The following is an 18,723-nucleotide window of genomic DNA, read 5'->3' as shown; positions in this document are numbered from 1 at the left end:
AAAATTTCAAGTGACCGATAACATCTAAATTTTTCAATTAGTCTGACGTATTATTTCTCATTGAGCCAATGTTAACAGACTATTGCAACAAGAATTTCACTTGGGCCAATTGAAAAATTTAGATGTTATCGGTCACTTGAAATTTTTGATTTGGGAATTTTTTTACAGTGAGCTTGTTCACTGACTGACTTCTGCATATTTAACACAAAAAATTACACGCTCTAAATCTACACTGAACACTTTTGAGAAAGAAACAATTACTGTATTTGGAAGGTTGGTGGAATCTAATATATAAGGATCTCCCAGTCAAGTGACCCCTAGCCGCGTGTCAGCCATTTTGACGGAAAACTTCGCACCTACATACATGAGAATGCGGATTATCACGTTTTATGGCTGCGAATTGATTAAAATAATGAATAATGGTAACTGTATTAATTATCTTGAGCCTGCTGAAATGTTCCTATAAATATATTTTCTTTCCAACTGTGCAATCTGAATAAAAATAGGCTAAATATATTTATCCACTAAGCTGCAGCTCATCTTCCCATTAACAGTTTTTTTTTTTCTCTTTCTGACATTTCATACCTGTTGGGTTTACATTTTTTAATTAAATTGACTATAAAAAAAGATTAAATGTGTGTGCTGGTGTTTATTCCAGTCTTTGAAAATAGTTGAATGAATGAATGCTCGCGAGGTGCCTGTAACGATGTTAAATAAGCTAGGCTTATAATGTACACAGGGTAGAGGAGAATTACAGTCAACTACTTTGAATAGTATAGCATTTTGGGCATAAACATGTAAACAGTGAAAAGATTGACATTGAAAAATGACACAGAATGATAAATTTAATATTTAAATATTTAATCCAAATAAATAAATGTTCGTGGTTAACACTGATGTTATTCATTTGTTCTCACACACTTCAGCGTCGCGGTCACTGGTTTAGACGAACACTGCCACTATCTATTATTAGCGCACCGTCAGCTAACTCTTCATGTCATGTCATCACAAAAAGAAATATACAAGAGGAAGATAAAGGAATTAGGAATCATAGACCCATATGAAGCACCACAAGTTCTTTTTACAGGCATTTAATGTGTAGAAAAACTTCCTGACTTTGAGTTCGGTGACATTTACAGCTACCTTATTCACTTCTCATCACGTTACACCGGAGCTTCATTAAAAGCATACAAAAGCTTAGCAGGCTATCGGTATCACAGCATCGCTCGGGCATGATAGAGATGAATATTTCGCGACGAGCTGTATTATCACCAGCGGTTTAGCATTTTCTATTCCGTCAAGATGGCTGCTCCAAATGGCGTGACGTCACGCGGGACGTCCCTATAAAAGATACTAGTCTAGCAAGAGTTGTTTGAGGCACTTGGCAAGAAATAAAGGAAAACATCCATGTGCTGAAATGTACAATACATTTTTTTCAGGGTTACATTTGTGGAATAACTAATATTTATTACTTTTAGAAATACATTTTGATTATAATATTTACACATTTACACATATGGCACATACATGTCATGCATAAGTCACTGGTAGCTGGAAGCACCGGAACAGAGAATGGGCTTTAAGTGCATTACCATGGTCTGGGTGAATACTCGATTCTGATTGGCTGCAGGGTGTCCATTAAAAAGTGATAATGTACACCTAGGAAAGGCGTCCCGTCAATTTGCCTGATGACAGTTCTAAATGATTGCGCTGGCTCAAACTCACTGATCAACTGCTGCGGTCGGGTCGCTTGGCAACGCCTGTATACGGGAGATATTAAATAGTGCGCTCGACTTAATAAATAAAAACCCTCACGATTTTTACTCTAAAACACATTCAAGTATTATTAATTGATTAAATATTTCTTTCTTTCGTAAGTGACCATGGTATAAGCGGGTTAATGCCCTTCGAGGTGTCCATTGTCAGGTATTAATGGACTTCGGCGGAGGCAACCGTCCGACGCGCAGCGAGTCCATTAATACCTGATAATGGACACCTCGTCGGGCATTAACCCTTACTGAATTGGTATATAAAAGAGCAGTAACAAACAGAACTATTGCATTTGAAAATTCAAATGAATAGGGTCAAAAATAGTGAGCAAAATTAAATTTTTCTTAATTAAATAATCTTAGAAATGGAAAACAGCATGGAAATGGGATTAAAGAGATGGGATTAAAGAGGTTTTTCTAAGTAAACAAACAACCCAGGTTTATTGGTGAGCATTTCTGCAAAATTATATTACATTGCTTCTGTCAAGTTTCAGAACAGTTTTCAAAGTGAAATGTCCAATGAACGGCACTAAAATCACATTCAGTCAGTTTTATCTGAAACAGATGAACATGCAAATGGCAAAAATTATGTTGCATATATATGGTGGCAGTTTGGAAATTAAATGCCCGGTTAGTGGCGCTAAAAGTTCATTAGTTTACATGCACTATGCACTCTGGTTTTGAGGTCATAAACCACATGAAAATAAGTCTTTATTCATTGATAATCTGCCCCTGATATCATAATTTGTGTGTAAAGGAGCAAAAGTTGTTGGTGTTTTACTGCATTAACTTGAAAGTATAGGTATATGTTGGTAGAGGCACTTTTTCCAATGAGCCTATAGGTTGCATGTAAACATCTTCATTTTAGTATTTCTTTTTTCATGTGCAATGATCACTATTGCTGTACATACATAGTCAATTTAATAAGAACATTGATGGTCTACTCTAAAACAATACACTCAAATAAGATGTGCATTATTCAACTGCCTGCATGCTTTAACTACAACAAGCACTTGCGGCTTGCTACTATGTACTAACCCAATGCTCCTTTTATTAGCCAATTAAACTGGTGGCAAATAAGATGTTTTTCCAGACCACTGTGGGATTTTACAGTATGGACCTTAGGCCAAACTATCGGCCACAAATCGCTCGGCTACATATGTATCCTCAATTGTTCTTATGCATGTTTGCACAGTGGCACAGACAATAGATGCTGGTGCAATCATATCTGCCATTCCCTGGGCTTTGCTTGGAGACAGCGCAGTGTTTCTATGGGTGCTTTGTGTTGACTAGGATTGTGTTTCCCACATGGTCTCGGGCGGCTGCGCCCATTATGATTCAGATGAATTATGGAAACATTTGCTCTCTTCTCTTCTCTTCTCTTCTCTTCTCTTCTCTTCTCTTCTCTTCTCTTCTCTTCTCTTCTCTTCTCTTCTCTTCTCTTCTCTTCTCTTCTCTTCTCTTCTCTTCTCTTCTCTTTTTTCTTTTCTTTTCTTCTCTTCTCACTTCTCAGCAGTCTACACAAACACCTTTCATAACATCCGTCAGGACTTTGACCCTGTATTGTCTCACCAGACATGAGCACGTTGACATAAAACCACACGCTATAAATAGCCAATGCCCTCTGCTTACATGTAATATTGCAAATCTCTGGACTGACTTAAAGTAATAAAGATGAGTGACATTTATTTGCACTCCCAAGTGTGAACTTTATTCTTCTCCCTCCTCATATTACCTATCAAATGCCAATAAAGGGTGATCCCCAGTGCGCTCCAGGGATTTGGGCTGATCTGGCAACAGCTTCTAATAAAAATCTAGTATCAAATAAACTGCACCGTTGATCTCCCAATGCGACGACTAGCTTTTTTAAAGTAGCTCAGATTGTGAAGCAGACATCAAAGCAGCAAGTGAACAATCCACAAAAAGAATGCAATATTTCACTATTCACTTGCAATATTAGTTGTCTTTATGGCCAATAACCATAAAGTGTCTTATTATAAAATGTATGATATTGTATCATGCAGGCCTATGTATTATTTTGACATGTTTGACAGTCAAATTATTTATTTATATATTTATTATAATATTTAATTATATATATATAATTAATGTGAGTTATTAAGGGTACAACAACAATGTCCTAAAAACAGAAAAGTTTTTCCTTTACGGTTTTCACGTAGGCCTACAGATGACAACGTTGTCAAAACAATCCCCATTCACACGGATCTGCGAAAACTATTACAAACGCTGTATTATGCTGCTAGGCCAGCAGTTACGATGTAACTTTGTAAAAAACTTGTTGTTAAATAAACCTCCCCAACTACTGGCCTGACAGCATAATAAAATGTTTTTAATCGTTTTCGTGGTTCAATGTGAATGGGCAAATCGTTTTGACAACATTGTCATCTGTACACGAAAAACGCAAAGGAAAAACGTTTCCGTTTTTAGTACATTGTTGTCCTGTAAATGTACCCTTAATGACCTACTTGTTAAGAGCATGATTTGCTGCCACCTACTGGTGGTTGATTAAGCGAGTGATTAAGATTCCATACTGTTGTTTTGTTGATTGTAACAAGCTATAGTTAAAGAGACAGAATGCATTTACAAATAAACCATTAAGAGTGAAATATGAGATAACATTGTTAAATATAACAGATATAATAAAGTAAAAATGTTTTTATCTTTTTTTCCTCACTCGGGGGCCTCAATCTCTGATCCATATATTATCCTATTCATCTGTGAACCCCCTTAACCACTTTGTGGCTTCATTCTCTGATATGGTCACATGACCAAGACCATGGTTTGAAAATGCGAACACAGTTTGGCCACAGCAGTTTTAGAATGAATGTTTCCAACACCATGACCCACTTCAGTCTCTTTATATTCCCACATGTCAAGGCCTGGTTCTTACAAACAAACTCCTTAATAATGGAACGAGAAGTCACTTTTTCCTTAGATTGCCTTTTGTGTACTATCCAAACATCAACTAATTGTAATGGAAATGCCCAATACTCCAATTCAGGACTCAAAGACCTGCTTTAATAGAGACAGTGTGCAACCAGAGATCCACATTCAAGAGCACCAGGCAACGTTTTATGCTTTTTTGTTCAACATTTTTGTTGAGAATGGTTTATATTATTTTTCTATTCTATTTCTAACCAAGACATATTCGGTTCTCAAATTTACATTGTATGTTGACTACATTTTGCAATATTTTAAGCTCAAGAGAAGCTGGACATGTTTTACGTCTTTAAAAATGTATAATAAATAATACTATAATTGAAAATTACTTTACAGAAGTTATTATTTATAGGATTCTCCTGCGACCTCATCTACTGTACATCTCTGTGGTTGAAAACCTCTGCATTAATAGCAGGTAAAAGAAAGGAAAAATAACAGGGTCGCCAAACCAAGAGAGGACTGTGTTACAGCATGAGAATCTGGGTCAAAAATAGCAACAGAGAAGTGAGAAACGAGCTAATAGATTAGAGTTCTGCTTTTCATCATCACCGCCATTTCCTTTCATGTATCTAGTGTTTACAGCACACACACACGCAGTTTATGTGGCTTTTTATGCCCAGCCCTTCTTTTTTATCTGAAAACGACTTCACACATTCCTAAGCGCTGAAAGCATGCGTCTTTTTGTGTATCAAGCTCTCGGATGCATTACGGTCAATAAAGTGAGATCTAGTCTTTAAATAGCTTGGTTTGAATAGATCTAGACATAGATAACTGTATTTTGAACAATGCCACAAGCAGATTAAACTAAAGTTGACAAATCTATTGTGAGACGTTCAAACATAATGTTATTTTCAATACTATCTTTCAGTCTATCAATGAACAAAAACAAATCTTCGCAAACATAAGGCCTAAATAGGCCTATAGATTTATGTTGTCACACAGACGTTCATTGATTATACAGTCGTAACACAGACTCAATCAGTGAATCATGCCAGAAGCTGTAAGTGCTTATATGACCTATTCAGATGCCAATATGATTGCTAAAGCCACTATTTGCACAGTAATTACTATAGTCAACCAGTATAAAGCAAATAAACAAGAAATGCATATGACATCACATTTCCCGACCCAGATTTTGTGACATTTTCCGTAATATAGCCTATTGCCTAAGGTTGATCTACAGTAGATGACATTTAACGTTCTGCCTTCAAGTGTACCTGTAACTTGGGCTATATGTCAAGTCAAGTCAAGTCATCTTCATTTATATAGCGCTTTTAACAATGTAGATTGTTTCAAAGCAACTTTACAGAGACAAACGGGGTAACAGAGATTGTTTTGGCTTTATAGCGGTTATTTAATAAAGTTATTTTCCAGCTAAAGTTAGTTTTGATTGATTCGCTTCCGTCGCAACGATCATTTGTTATTAAATTAGAGAAGTAATGTACATTAATGTACTGTATATTAGTTTACAATAAACATTTGTCAGTGCATTCAACAGTATACTTTAACCATATTTCACAACAGATGCGATTATAAAAGTCCTTAAGTGGATCAAAAAAGCACTCAATTTCAGCTAACTGCATTTAATATATATTTAAATTATAACACATTTTCAATTAATTATTAACATGCAGTTAAGTGTTTTAAAACAGCATGATATTCATGGTTAGGCTATATATTATTTTCGTAATAAGCACTTTTTAAAAGTATGCTAAAATGCAATTCTTTTCACAAGGGTATGAAGCAAAAGGAGATTACTGTGTAAAGTGGCAGACCAGGCTGAAGGAATATTAGGAACAATGGCTGGTTGTTTGCAACATGCCTGTTTTGTTTCCAATCAGTACAGCTTATACACTTTTCACAAAGATAACCCTTTCAAAAACAGCTCTCTCATAATCTGTTCCATTGTGAGCATTTAAATTTGAATGAACAAGAGAAACTGGACTGTGTCTGTGTGAATGCTTAATGTTTGTAGGAATTGGACAGCAGGTATGCAAATGTTTTTAAAATGTTGCAAACAGCACTCGAAAGAGATATATACAAAAGGCTCATCTTTAAAATAACACAATACGAATAACGCAATACAATGTTTGAGACAACACCCTTGGCTGCAACTTCTTAAGCCGTCCACCGTCATCACCTTCGAAATAGTCTTCTGTTACTAGCTAAATGGCTAAAACATAAACTTCCCAAGGATTTTGGCAGATATTTACATTGAATGAAACGGTGCCATGGTAATTGCTGTGTAAAGACGTCAACGCTACACTCATTAGAGGCCAACAACTGCTTGGCTCAGTGCGGGAATTTCACCGGCCTTTGTGTTTGTGTGTGATGATGGAACAAATGCTTTTCGCAAGTCAGGTTATTTTTAGGTTGCGTGATGTCATAGTACCTCCAAGCTGAGAAACGTATCAGAAATGCCAAGGTTTTTTTTTTTTTGCTCATAAGTCACGGTTCAACAACCCGAGACACAGGAATGAATGAGAATTCCCCGTCGCAAGAGATGACGCAATAAACGGGTGGGTGACGTCAGTAGCTGATTCACAACAAATACAACACTGAGGTCAGTTGGAGGAGCACAATACCATAAAAGATCCTATTCTACTGAGTTTTACTCTTTTCTTCTGTTCCTCCACCCTAGTCCACTTGTGCAATGGGTAGTCCCCTGCAGCATAGGCACAACCGAAGGAGTTCTTTGCAATGCAAATCTGAACAGCTAGCAAAGTAGCTGACCAGTTAAAGAGACTATCCTTGTGGAAAAGAAGTGTACTTAATTGTATTGAATGTAATCTTGTAGTGTACTTTAAAATCTGTACTTGAAGATAGTATTATAGGACTAATCAAATCAAAGGCCACTTAAGAGTACTATGATTCTTAAGTAAAAGAATTTACATAATCAGTACTCTTTTTTTGTCCTAAAGTGTTCTTCTCAGAAGGGGAGATAAACATACATTGTTTCATAAGGAAGTAAAAGCAATCAAAGACCCCATAAAATCAATGTTTTGTGGATTTTAGTTAGGTTATAAAGCTATTTAGCTTTGTTAGCAAGCTAATGCTGGTGCACTCAGAAATGATGACAAAATAAACTTTTAGCAGATACACACAATTATTACATTTCATCTCTTTCTCTTCCAGAAAATAAAGCAAAAATATTTATGACTTGTGTATGTGCATAGGCCTGTATAAAAATCACTAATTAAATGCTCTCTAGAACAAAAAGTTATTCCTCAAATGTCATCTGCAATGAACAGTCCTGTTCCATGTACATACTATGTCCATATTATAGTAATTGCAATAACTGGGTAATAACTACTAATCCTGAACCTGCCTCTAAACCTAACCTTAACCTATGTAGTTACTTTATAATACCCAGTACTTACTTAGGTAAGTACACTGTAGTGCTCTGTAGTGTAAGTACAAGTAAGTGCACTGCACATACTGTAAAATAAAGTGCAACCAATACGTCATAGGAAACATAATTGTGTTAGTCAAACCATTTCATTGAATCTCCGTGTAATATTCTAATAAACTCAACTAAAGCAACAGCAGGCCAAGTATTAGTACGCCTGTCAGACATGGTAAAACTCCTGTGATGTTTATGTAGAATATCGGGATTAAGAGCCTGACTTCCTGTTTGTGTTCTCACAAGTCCAAGAGGGCAAGGAAGGAAAGTTTTTGGAGGTACCAAGTGCACTGTTTCTTTGTTTAATGTGCTTGCGTCAGTCCCATGCAATCACAGTGTATATGTGGTTTAAGACGACTTTCCTTTGAGTCACGAGTAGATAACACAGATAACAACAAATGTGAGCATCTGTGTCATGGAAAAAGGTGTAAAGGCCAAATTTACATTCCACACATGACTAGGGCCATTACGTAGAGCATGGACTTGCAGGACTGGTGCAAATACCAATGATGCTTTCTCACTAACTTAACAGTGCAGTCAAACTGCTGCTACAGCATTAGGTAGGTATCATATCAGTGTGTGTGTGTATATATATTTATATACAGTGAGGAAAATAAGTATTTGAACACCCTGCTATTTTGCAAGTTCTCCCACTTGGAAATCATGGAGGGTCTGAAATTGTCATCGTAGGTGCATGTCCACTGTGAGAGACATAATCTAAAAAAAAAATCCAGAAATCACAATATATGATTTTTTAACTATTTATTTGTATGATACAGCTGCAAATAAGTATTTGAACACCTGTCTATCAGCTAGAATTCTGACCCTCAAAGACCTGTTAGTCTGCCTTTAAAATGTCCACCTCCACTCCATTTATTATCCTAAATTAGATGCACCTGTTTAAGGTCGTTAGCTGCATAAAGACACCTGTCCACCCCATACAATCAGTAAGAATCCAACTACTAACATGGCCAAGACCAAAGAGCTGTCCAAAGACACTAGAGACAAAATTGTACACCTCCACAAGGCTGGAAAGGGCTACGGGGAAATTGCCAAGCAGCTTGGTGAAAAAAGGTCCACTGTTGGAGCAATCATTAGAAAATGGAAGAAGCTAAACATGACTGTCAATCTCCCTCGGACTGGGGCTCCATGCAAGATCTCACCTTGTGGGGTCTCAATGATCCTAAGAAAGGTGAGAAATCAGCCCAGAACTACACGGGAGGAGCTGGTCAATGACCTGAAAAGAGCTGGGACCACCGTTTCCAAGGTTACTGTTGGTAATACACTAAGACGTCATGGTTTGAAATCATGCATGGCACGGAAGGTTCCCCTGCTTAAACCAGCACATGTCAAGGCCCGTCTTAAGTTTGCCAATGACCATTTGGATGATCCAGAGGAGACATGGGAGAAAGTCATGTGGTCAGATGAGACCAAAATAGAACTTTTTGGTCATAATTCCACTAAACGTGTTTGGAGGAAGAAGAATGATGAGTACCATCCCAAGAACACCATCCCTACTGTGAAGCATGGGGGTGGTAGCATCATGCTTTGGGGGTGTTTTTCTGCACATGGGACAGGGCGACTGCACTGTATTAAGGAGAGGATGACCGGGGCCATGTATTGCGAGATTTTGGGGTACAACCTCCTTCCCTCAGTTAGAGCATTGAAGATGGGTCGAGGCTGGGTCTTCCAACACGACAATGAACTGAAGCACACAGCCAGGATAACCAAGGAGTGGCTCTGTAAGAAGCATATCAAGGTTCTGGCGTGGCCTAGCCAGTTTCCAGACCTAAACCCCATAGAGAATCTTTGGAGGGAGCTCAAACTCCGTGTTTCTCAGCGACAGCCCAGAAACCTGACTGATCTAGAGAAGATCTGTGTGGAGGAGTGGGCCAAAATCCCTCCTGCAGTGTGTGCAAACCTGGTGAAAAACTACAGGAAACGTTTGACCTCTGTAATTGCAAACAAAGGCTACTGAACCAAATATTAACATTGATTTTCTCAGGTGTTCAAATACTTATTTGCAGCTGTATCATACAAATAAATAGTTAAAAAATCATACATTGTGATTTCTGGATTTTTTTTTTTTTGATTATGTCTCTCACAGTGGACATGCACCTACGATGACAATTTCAGACCCCTCCATGATTTCTAAGTGGGAGAACTTGCAAAATAGCAGGGTGTTCAAATACTTATTTTCCTCACTGTATATATATATAGAGAGAGAGAGAGAGAGAGAGAGAGAGAGAGAGAGAGAGAGAGAGAGAGAGAGAGATACATACATACACGTATTTAAATATTTAATAATTAATAAACAACGTTGCAAGCAGGATTTGATCTTGTATCATTCACATGAGTGAGCACCACAGCTACAATAAACCTGTTTATGTTTTACGAAAACCCTACTTGGCATTACATTCCAGGTTAAGTGAAACTTTATTGATAGCATCTGTGGCATGCTGTCAATCCCCACATACATTATTTTGGCTCGTCTCGGTTTGTAAAAAAACAACAAAAAGTGTGTTGACACATAATGCTTTTACAATAGAAGTCTAAGGGGCAATTATATACTGGAAAAAAACTGTTAAATACATTTAAACACATAGTTTATACAAGCTAAATATAGTGCCACGTATCAGTCCATGCAGTTATGTCAAAATGTATCTCTATTAAAAAAAACAGTAAACACAGTAAAATGTGAACAAAGATGTCAAGAAAGGAACACATGATTCATCTATCTGTGCAGCACTTTTCCATGGAACATATTCCACTCACAAAAAAAATATGCTGGGAATGCATAATCAGAAGTGCATCTAGATAAGATGAGACAACAAAAACCATTCAGACAACTAGGCCAGCTAAAATATACCACATTTTGGCTACATATGGATTAATTAATAAAAGCTTTTTAACAAAAAATGTAAGATGCACAATTTTGCCTTCAAAGACAACCTCCAACTTTCAGTGTATTACTGTAAACAAGTTTAGTTTTTGTAACCGAGGGATGAGTCAAAATAACTTTCTGTCGTAATTGACAGAGTATTGACGTAATTGAGCTTGAATATTAATTTGGGTTGTGTTGTCAATTTTGCTCTATTTAACACGGTCAACGTGATTTTGGAGCACTTTCAAAATCTTAAAATGCACACTGACAACAAAAACAACAGTGTCTGAAAATGGGACCGGAGTCGTCCACCTCCTGAACTCAACATGTTGGTTTAGATGCAGAAAATCACACACGCTCCAGACACACACACACAAAGTGATTTCATTAAGCCCACAAACTCACTTTCTGTGTGCTGCCTGGGGCTGAAGCAAGGGCTCGGAAAACAAAGCAGCCTTTTTTTATTCAAGCGAACGGTAACACGAGAGGCATGGCTGGCAAGCGGAGGGGAGAAGGGGGCGGAGGGGCCTTGGCGAAGGGACAAAATGAGTATGTGCTCCACCGTGCTGAAATGGTCTTTTGTGGCCCAGGCGTCAGGGTGATGAGGCAGGTAAGCCAATAGGAATGCCACATTGATCCCCAGAGCCATAGTCAGGACTTTATTACTTTGAACAGAAAAACAGAAATGAATGGAGATGGAAGTAAGGATGTGAATGTGAAGGGTTTTTTTTTTTATAAATTCATAAGATTCTTTCAGTACTTTTGAAGGATACTGATTCTTGAGTCTTTTTAACCAATTAATTGAAAAGAATCAGTACATAGGTGGCACGAAATCAGAACTACTGTAGTTTATGATTCCCAAGCCTAGACACACATAAAAGACCCTTATTGTGCCGATACAATACAGTGATGGTATATGATGCTAATACTATAATGGCACTTTGATATCTCTTGTGAAACATGTACTTAATTGTATTGAATGTGCACTTGTAGTGTACATAAAATCTTAAAAGTTAGGCCTATATTTTTTTTTAAACTTGAAACTGCACATAATATATTAATGAAATACAAGGCAATTAAAGTGTACATGACTGTTTTTAACACACGTTAAGTACACGTTTTACACTACAGTAAGTTTTAATAATCTTTTGTCATGCTTTAAAGAAGTAAACTTAAAGTTAGAGAAGGCTATTTTGGAGAGGCTAGCAATAGCAAGTTAGCTTTGAAAGCATAACTTAAGGTCCCAGCCTCCCTTCAGAGCTTCTCAAAATCCACACATGAACGCGCACAGCCAGAGTCTGCAATGCGTCACGCGTCACTATACCTCATGTCTCAAAGCACATAACATTACAATAATAATGAATGTAAACAACTTACAGAGCTCTTAATTGTACCGCCTGACTGACTGCTGCAGGTCCATTTCGGCGTTGATATTGTTGCCATAGAAACGCATAAGTCCGAGTCTGAGGGCGTGAACGGCTCCAGGTAGAACGACACGGGTTGCCGTATCTAAATTACGGTTACGACATGCGTGAACGCAGCATATTTCAAAGACAAAACAAAAAATGATTAAATGGCATAAAGATGTATGTTTTAAAGTCCTACTTAAGTGGGTAAAAAAAAATCACTACTAATTTTTCACAAGGGCTGAGTTTACAATGGTAGGCCACTAGGCTACTGAATGATTACCATATTGCACCATGGCACATGTCCATAAAAACATGGTAATACTATACTACTGTACTTTTTTGTTCAAGAGAGTAACAGGGAGCTCAGCATTTGAAACCACACACATAAATGCTCGTCTGCCGGTGTGACTGGAACCAGACTTCTCTCTTCACCCTGAGATCACATGTTTACCCACTGTGGTAACCCACCCATTTAACTTTCTGCAGCAATCCGGCTTGGAAACACTAAACACAAAACCTCTCTTCTTACACTCATGCACATTCACGAATGCACACATAAACACACTGCTCCACCTTCTCCAAAATCGCAAACTGCACACTCCACCCACACCTAACGTTCACACCGTCCTACATTACAGTCGATTCAAGCACATGTGAGACTGACACCACTTTCCACTCGTTCATGCTTTTTTCATGGCGAAGTTAAGCTGCTTTGATTTGTATTATAATACAAAATCTCCATTCTTCCAAAGAAACCAACCAAACCATGGTTGGTCTGAAAAGAATATAATCCTAATGGGATTAATTACATACTGATTTACTAACAGCATGGCATTCAACAACACATTTCAAAACCAAAAGGTGTGCCAACTGTGAGATTAAGGTCTTACATACAGCAGTGTGTCAGTGTACTAAACGGAGTGAACATCCTTCTAGCTAAATATAATGTTGTTATTTAAAACAAACAGAGATCTGCTAAATAAAAAAAAGGGACCAAAAATAATGTTGATGTCATTTTTCATTTCTCATTTTGTTGGAACCATATATGGATTTGAAATATTAAACATGATATAGACATCTATAGTAAAATAAGGAATAAAGAACAGCCTAGTAACAATCTAGCAACACCCTGTCAACCAGCCACAACACCCTAGTATCGCAGTGGCTACTTTTGCACAGTTCTTCTAGAACCATTCTAGTAAAATTCTAGTTGTTACTACTTCATAATAAATTAACAAGATCTTCATCAAACATTCTAAGAAGCTTTGAGAAGACCAAGTAGAACACTTTTATTGTAGTAACAATCACTGTTAACTGTGGTATTTTGGTGGAAACTGGTGCGACGGGTGAGCCATACTGCCCTGGGTAACAGAAACCATCTGTGACCTCATAATTGAGCACCCAACATAGTGAAAGAGTAATCTGGACACACCTCCAACCTCTAAATCCCAGCTAGACAAAAACAGAAGTTTGCTTTTGTTCCTCACTTGTTTGTTTTCTCTTTATGAACTGACCAATGAAAGCTAATGTCGCATAGTACATGTATGCATTATGAAACTATTGTCATTATTCTTTCAAAAACTAAATGTGGCTGTACCATAGTAAAACGACTGTATCATATGCTAATTGAATGGGACTTTGACATACACCATTGTACTGAATGATTAACATATTCACTGGTATACACAATGGTTTACTATTTACATTGTAGAATTTTGGTGTGGCCTAAAATAATAGTCAAAGTTTGCAGTATGCATCATAATCCTATTCCAGAGTTTCAATAAATGTGTATGACAGAAAATCCAGTCTGAGGAAAGTGATCTGCCGCTGGCAGTGAAAAATGTGTTTACTTCATTTTTATTGTATATTGCTTCCACTTTCTATATGGACTTATATATTATTAAAATAAAACACAAACAACATCAAATTGTATAATTATTAAAATCAGTCTGTGTAGATCAAACCTGAAGTTCACTCTACGTTTAATCAAAGAAGAAGTTGAGCAGATTTCTTCTTATAGGGACCAACAACTCTTATCTAAATCTTCAACATTTAGATTAAATGCAAAACAGCTTTAAGATCAGCTCATAAGAAAATATCCCTAACAATACAACAAGCCAAAGATTGTCTCTCTTGTCTTTTCTCTTTTCACTTTTGTCATTCATTTCCTGTCGATAAGCACACAACCGAATGTGTATTTTGTATAGTCAAATGGTGGCTATTGCAAAGCGGTAACTTAACCAGGAAATACGGTCCTTCCATGCAAAGACTCTTCGCAGCCATGCAAATGAGCAGGAGTAAGAGAGGACTATATGGGAGTTGCACGGTGCAGAATTACCTGTGACTCCCCTGATACCAGACATTGTGTGCTTTACAGTGGCCGCATTTGTAAGAAAACAAACGAGTAGTGATTTTTAACCAGCTGCTCTTCCCTGAGGAATGGGGAAACACCCACTGATATCCAACCTCCTTAACCTGTTGGTCTAGAATGGATCTACAGTGTGGTAAGATTAAGATGGACATAAGTATCTTGGTACACAAGATAGTTTTGTACTGTTTAACTTTATTTTAGTGTAAACTGACACATGCTTGCCACAAACTGTGTGATTAAAATTATACATTATATTAAAGAGGACAGGGTATTACTTGCCAATTTGTTGTTCAAACCACTGAAAATAAAACCACAAATCTGCTCTTTTTCTGCTATTAAGACCCCAGGCCTATGAGGCCAGTGGTGGGTGAACAGGAGATTGATGGTGTGATCCGGGCATTCCGAAGAATGCACTCCTTCAGGGATCCAGAGAGAGCCACACACATTCCTCTCTAGGGAAAGACGACACATGTGACTTAAACCCAACTATTTGTTTGATGTTCAGCCTGTGTACAGCATGATTATTTAGACACCTATTTTGTTGCCAACCACATATACAAAACTCCTCCTAACACCTCATTTTCTTTCTTTTTGTTGCTCAAACTCAAAAGAAAGTCAAAACCAGCTATAGAGAAGGTATGTCACATGGAGATGTGCAGAGATGGAACTAACTGCATTGTCTGGGAACCTGCAGTGAGAAAACAAACTCCTGGAGGAAACCCAAGGGAGCGGTTCAGAGGCGGAGGACACACTATGGCCTCCTACTTTGGGAGGAAACAGGCTTCATTTCCTCCTCTTTATCCCATGGACAATGGACTGCTTACGTGTTGGACCAGCAGGGAAAATAGGCTGGGCAAGGAACAAAAGGGACAACCCGATCAATGGAGACTGTCCTTGCCTGGTACAGATGCTTTAATTATGTACTGCATAGATGGCAGGACAATTTTGCAGTTCTTTAGAGATTGAGGGAAAGTAAAATGTGTCCTAGAAGAGGATAAATTGAGCCTAGGGGGAGGAATTGAGTGATGCCGCCACATTACCCTCCAAGTGAATGGAAAAAAGTGCCTATGGAACAGAGGGAGCCATTTGAATAAACAGAGAGGGAACACTGTGACTCACTCTGCCTGAAGCCAAGGGGAGATGAGGGAAGGAGCCAAAATCCAAGCTCACAAATCTCCCAATCCAAAGGACACAACAGAGGACTTGTTGTAATCATCTGATTTGTGAGTTAAAGGGAAAAGCAAAGTCATGGTCAATTTCCCATTAAAGTCCGAAATTTGAGGGTTAAAACATGACTAACCCTGTAGGTTCCCTTCCGAGGCAACTTTTGCAACAACAAGTTATCTCCCTAGGAATAGTTCAAGGCATTTACCTTCACATGGATAACAAAATTCAAGCCTGAGATTCAAACTAGTGATTGCAAAGCTCTCTGGGGCTTTTTGCAAAGCTTAATTACTGGTATAGTGTAGAATAGACAAATGCTTCCTGGAAAAATCTTTTCCCAGTGAACCTTTTAAGCTGACCCTGGCCACTGCCCAGAGCATGGAAATCTGATAATTGAATCATCTCACAGTCTGATTGGCTGATACAATCTGTTGTTAGGTCCTAATACTGATCTGAGGTAAGGGCAGTCACGAATTGGATGGCCTGTTTTTTGTCCCATTAGTGCAGAAATGGGTTCTATACTGGACTACGACATTAAGTGCGTCTGATTTTTACATCAAGGGCTTGATTGAGCCCAACCCAAGTAATGGACAATGTTTTGACATATACAACCTTTTTTTTATACTTCCAACCTTCCATGAGTTCACATATCAGTGAATTAGCAATGTTGGAGATCAGTGTGGGATATTTATGTGCTGTGATAAGAATTGCCGTACGTTACCACAGCATGTTCTGCATACATTGCATTTCTCTGTGGTTACTGTGTGTTACGTAAGAAATATCTTTGACATGCAAGGTGTGATGGACTGCGGGGAAAAAAAGTGGCTTGACAGTAAAGGAAAACCCTTCTTACTCTATTTAAATGTTCAAAAAATACAATGAAGAATCTTTGAAGTCTGGGTTTACTGAAAATCATTTTAGCAGACCCCAAAGGTAAACCACAAAATTTCCATTGAATTTTCAAATATAAACTGCTCTAGAAAATTTTACATAAACAATGGAGAACATAATACACAAACTCTGAGAGCACACACACTTCTTCAAAACTTTTTAACTTCCGTTTGAGCTGTGCAAAGTGCATACACAGTATCAAGGTACTGGGTGGTGCTTACCTTCTGGTCCACAATTGAACAAGCAATTTGTTTGATGTAGGCCAGGTCTGCAGTCTGAGGTAGAAGCACAGACTCTCTAGTCAGCCCAATCTGTATGATGAAGGAGACACCAGCTGGCGGCGGAGGCCCAGACGGCATTCCAGATGCCCCGCCGGGACCTGGGGCAACCACCATGTCCACTGTAGGGAACCCTGGGGTTTGAGATGTATGGACAGAGACCGGTGTCCCCTGATGCATCACCACTGACCCAGGTGGAGATGGGCCACCCGGGGGGAAGAAGACCTGGGACATGGGTCCCGGAGACATGAAGGGACTAACATTGGCCATGCTGAAGAGTCAAAGACAGTCAAGAGAGAGATGAAGACTGGGTAGTGTGAGGCAGCAAACTCACCTACACACACCAGCAGTCACTCACTCATCAATAGTGGCCGTCCCTGCTGTGTGTTCCCGTGTCTCCTAGAGCTTAAAAACAACGGATACCTTTCCAGGAAGTAGCTTTTCTTTCTTCTCGCCCTCTCTTTCACGGCAAGGTCCTCTACACGGCTTTCATTCCAGAGAAGGAGCAGGTGAGCAATGCAGATAAAGTTTAGCTTTCAAAGTAAGTATCCCCTCCTCCTCCTCCTGCTTCCTGTTCTCTCGCGACTCCAAAGACACTTTGAAGAGGGACACGTCCAAACTTCAAGGAAACACACTGGTGACATAAAAGAAACTTTAACAAATGAGAAAGCAAAACGAATGCCTGTAGCAGTAAGTCCGTCTGCTCAAGATGGCCTCCAAGTACAGCAAATAAGCAGGAGAGAGCTCCTGGTTAGGCTTGCTTTGCAAGTCAGGCTGTGTTTCAGTTTCTTGTCGTGTTGAGCCGTGTCTGCTTTGCCTCAGTGAGAAAACTACTGAGGACACTCCCTCTTCCCCCGTGCTTCCACCCCCCTACTGTCTGAACCTCACAGAGCCCAGGAGGAAGTGAGCTGACAGATCTTTTGGCCAATCAGCAGGAAAGAGCTGTGAATGAGAAGCTCTATGAGATCATACATATCCACTTCTGTCTCCTCCCAGTCCCACATACACCTTCTTCCCTCCCTCTCAACTTTTACGTCTCTCTCTTTGTGTAACACTTTGGCTTGTTTACTCCCCCACCCTGGAACAACTTTGTCCTCCTCTTTTTGCCCGGGGCCCCACACTAACTTGCGCTCTTTTCTCAGTCACTCATTTTCTCTGTCTCTTTCTCTTTCCCCAGTCCCACACCAAATATCTGATCTGTGTAGCATAAACGCACCTAAATAATCCTCCCACGTGTAATCCTGCAGCTGGACTAACTCTACAAATGGTGGGAGTTCTGCATTTTTCCCCTTGAATGGATGAGTGTCAGTTCAGTTAAGAAACAACATTGCATTCATAAAAAAATTAAGTGTTTGCTAGCTTTAACAATAACAATGGTGAAAATAACATTACATTTCAACTTCCTAGAAAAAGGAATTTTTTCAGTTTAAAAAAAAAAAAAAACTTTTTTTTTTTTTTTTTACTAAACTAGACCCATCTATCTATCTATCTATCTATCTATCTATCTATCTATCTATCTATCTATCTATCTATCTATCTATCTGAATAGCATTTATCTGAAATAGAAAGCTTTTGTAACATTACAAATGTCTT

At 38.5% G+C, this 18,723-nt stretch overlaps 1 protein-coding gene across 1 annotated transcript in view; it reads right to left on the bottom strand.

Moving 5' to 3' along the window:
* The window catches only part of prkd2 (protein kinase D2), a 36,769-nt gene extending 18,816 nt beyond the window's left edge, over positions 1-17,953 (bottom strand). Inside the window, exon 1 of the mRNA XM_084125810.1 lies at positions 17,074-17,953. Coding sequence (XP_083981936.1) covers positions 17,074-17,400 — 327 coding nt within the window. The 5' untranslated portion in view covers positions 17,401-17,953. The remainder of the gene's footprint in view (positions 1-17,073) is intronic.
* Between the last annotated feature and the right edge of the window lie 770 nt (positions 17,954-18,723).

The sequence above is a fragment of the Abramis brama genome, assembly GCF_963993115.1.
Source record: "Abramis brama genome assembly, chromosome: 10".
In the NCBI taxonomy this organism is placed as follows: domain Eukaryota; kingdom Metazoa; phylum Chordata; class Actinopteri; order Cypriniformes; family Leuciscidae; genus Abramis; species Abramis brama.
The sequence above is the reverse complement of the archived record's forward strand: the minus strand, read 5'-3'. Positions and strand labels throughout refer to the sequence as shown.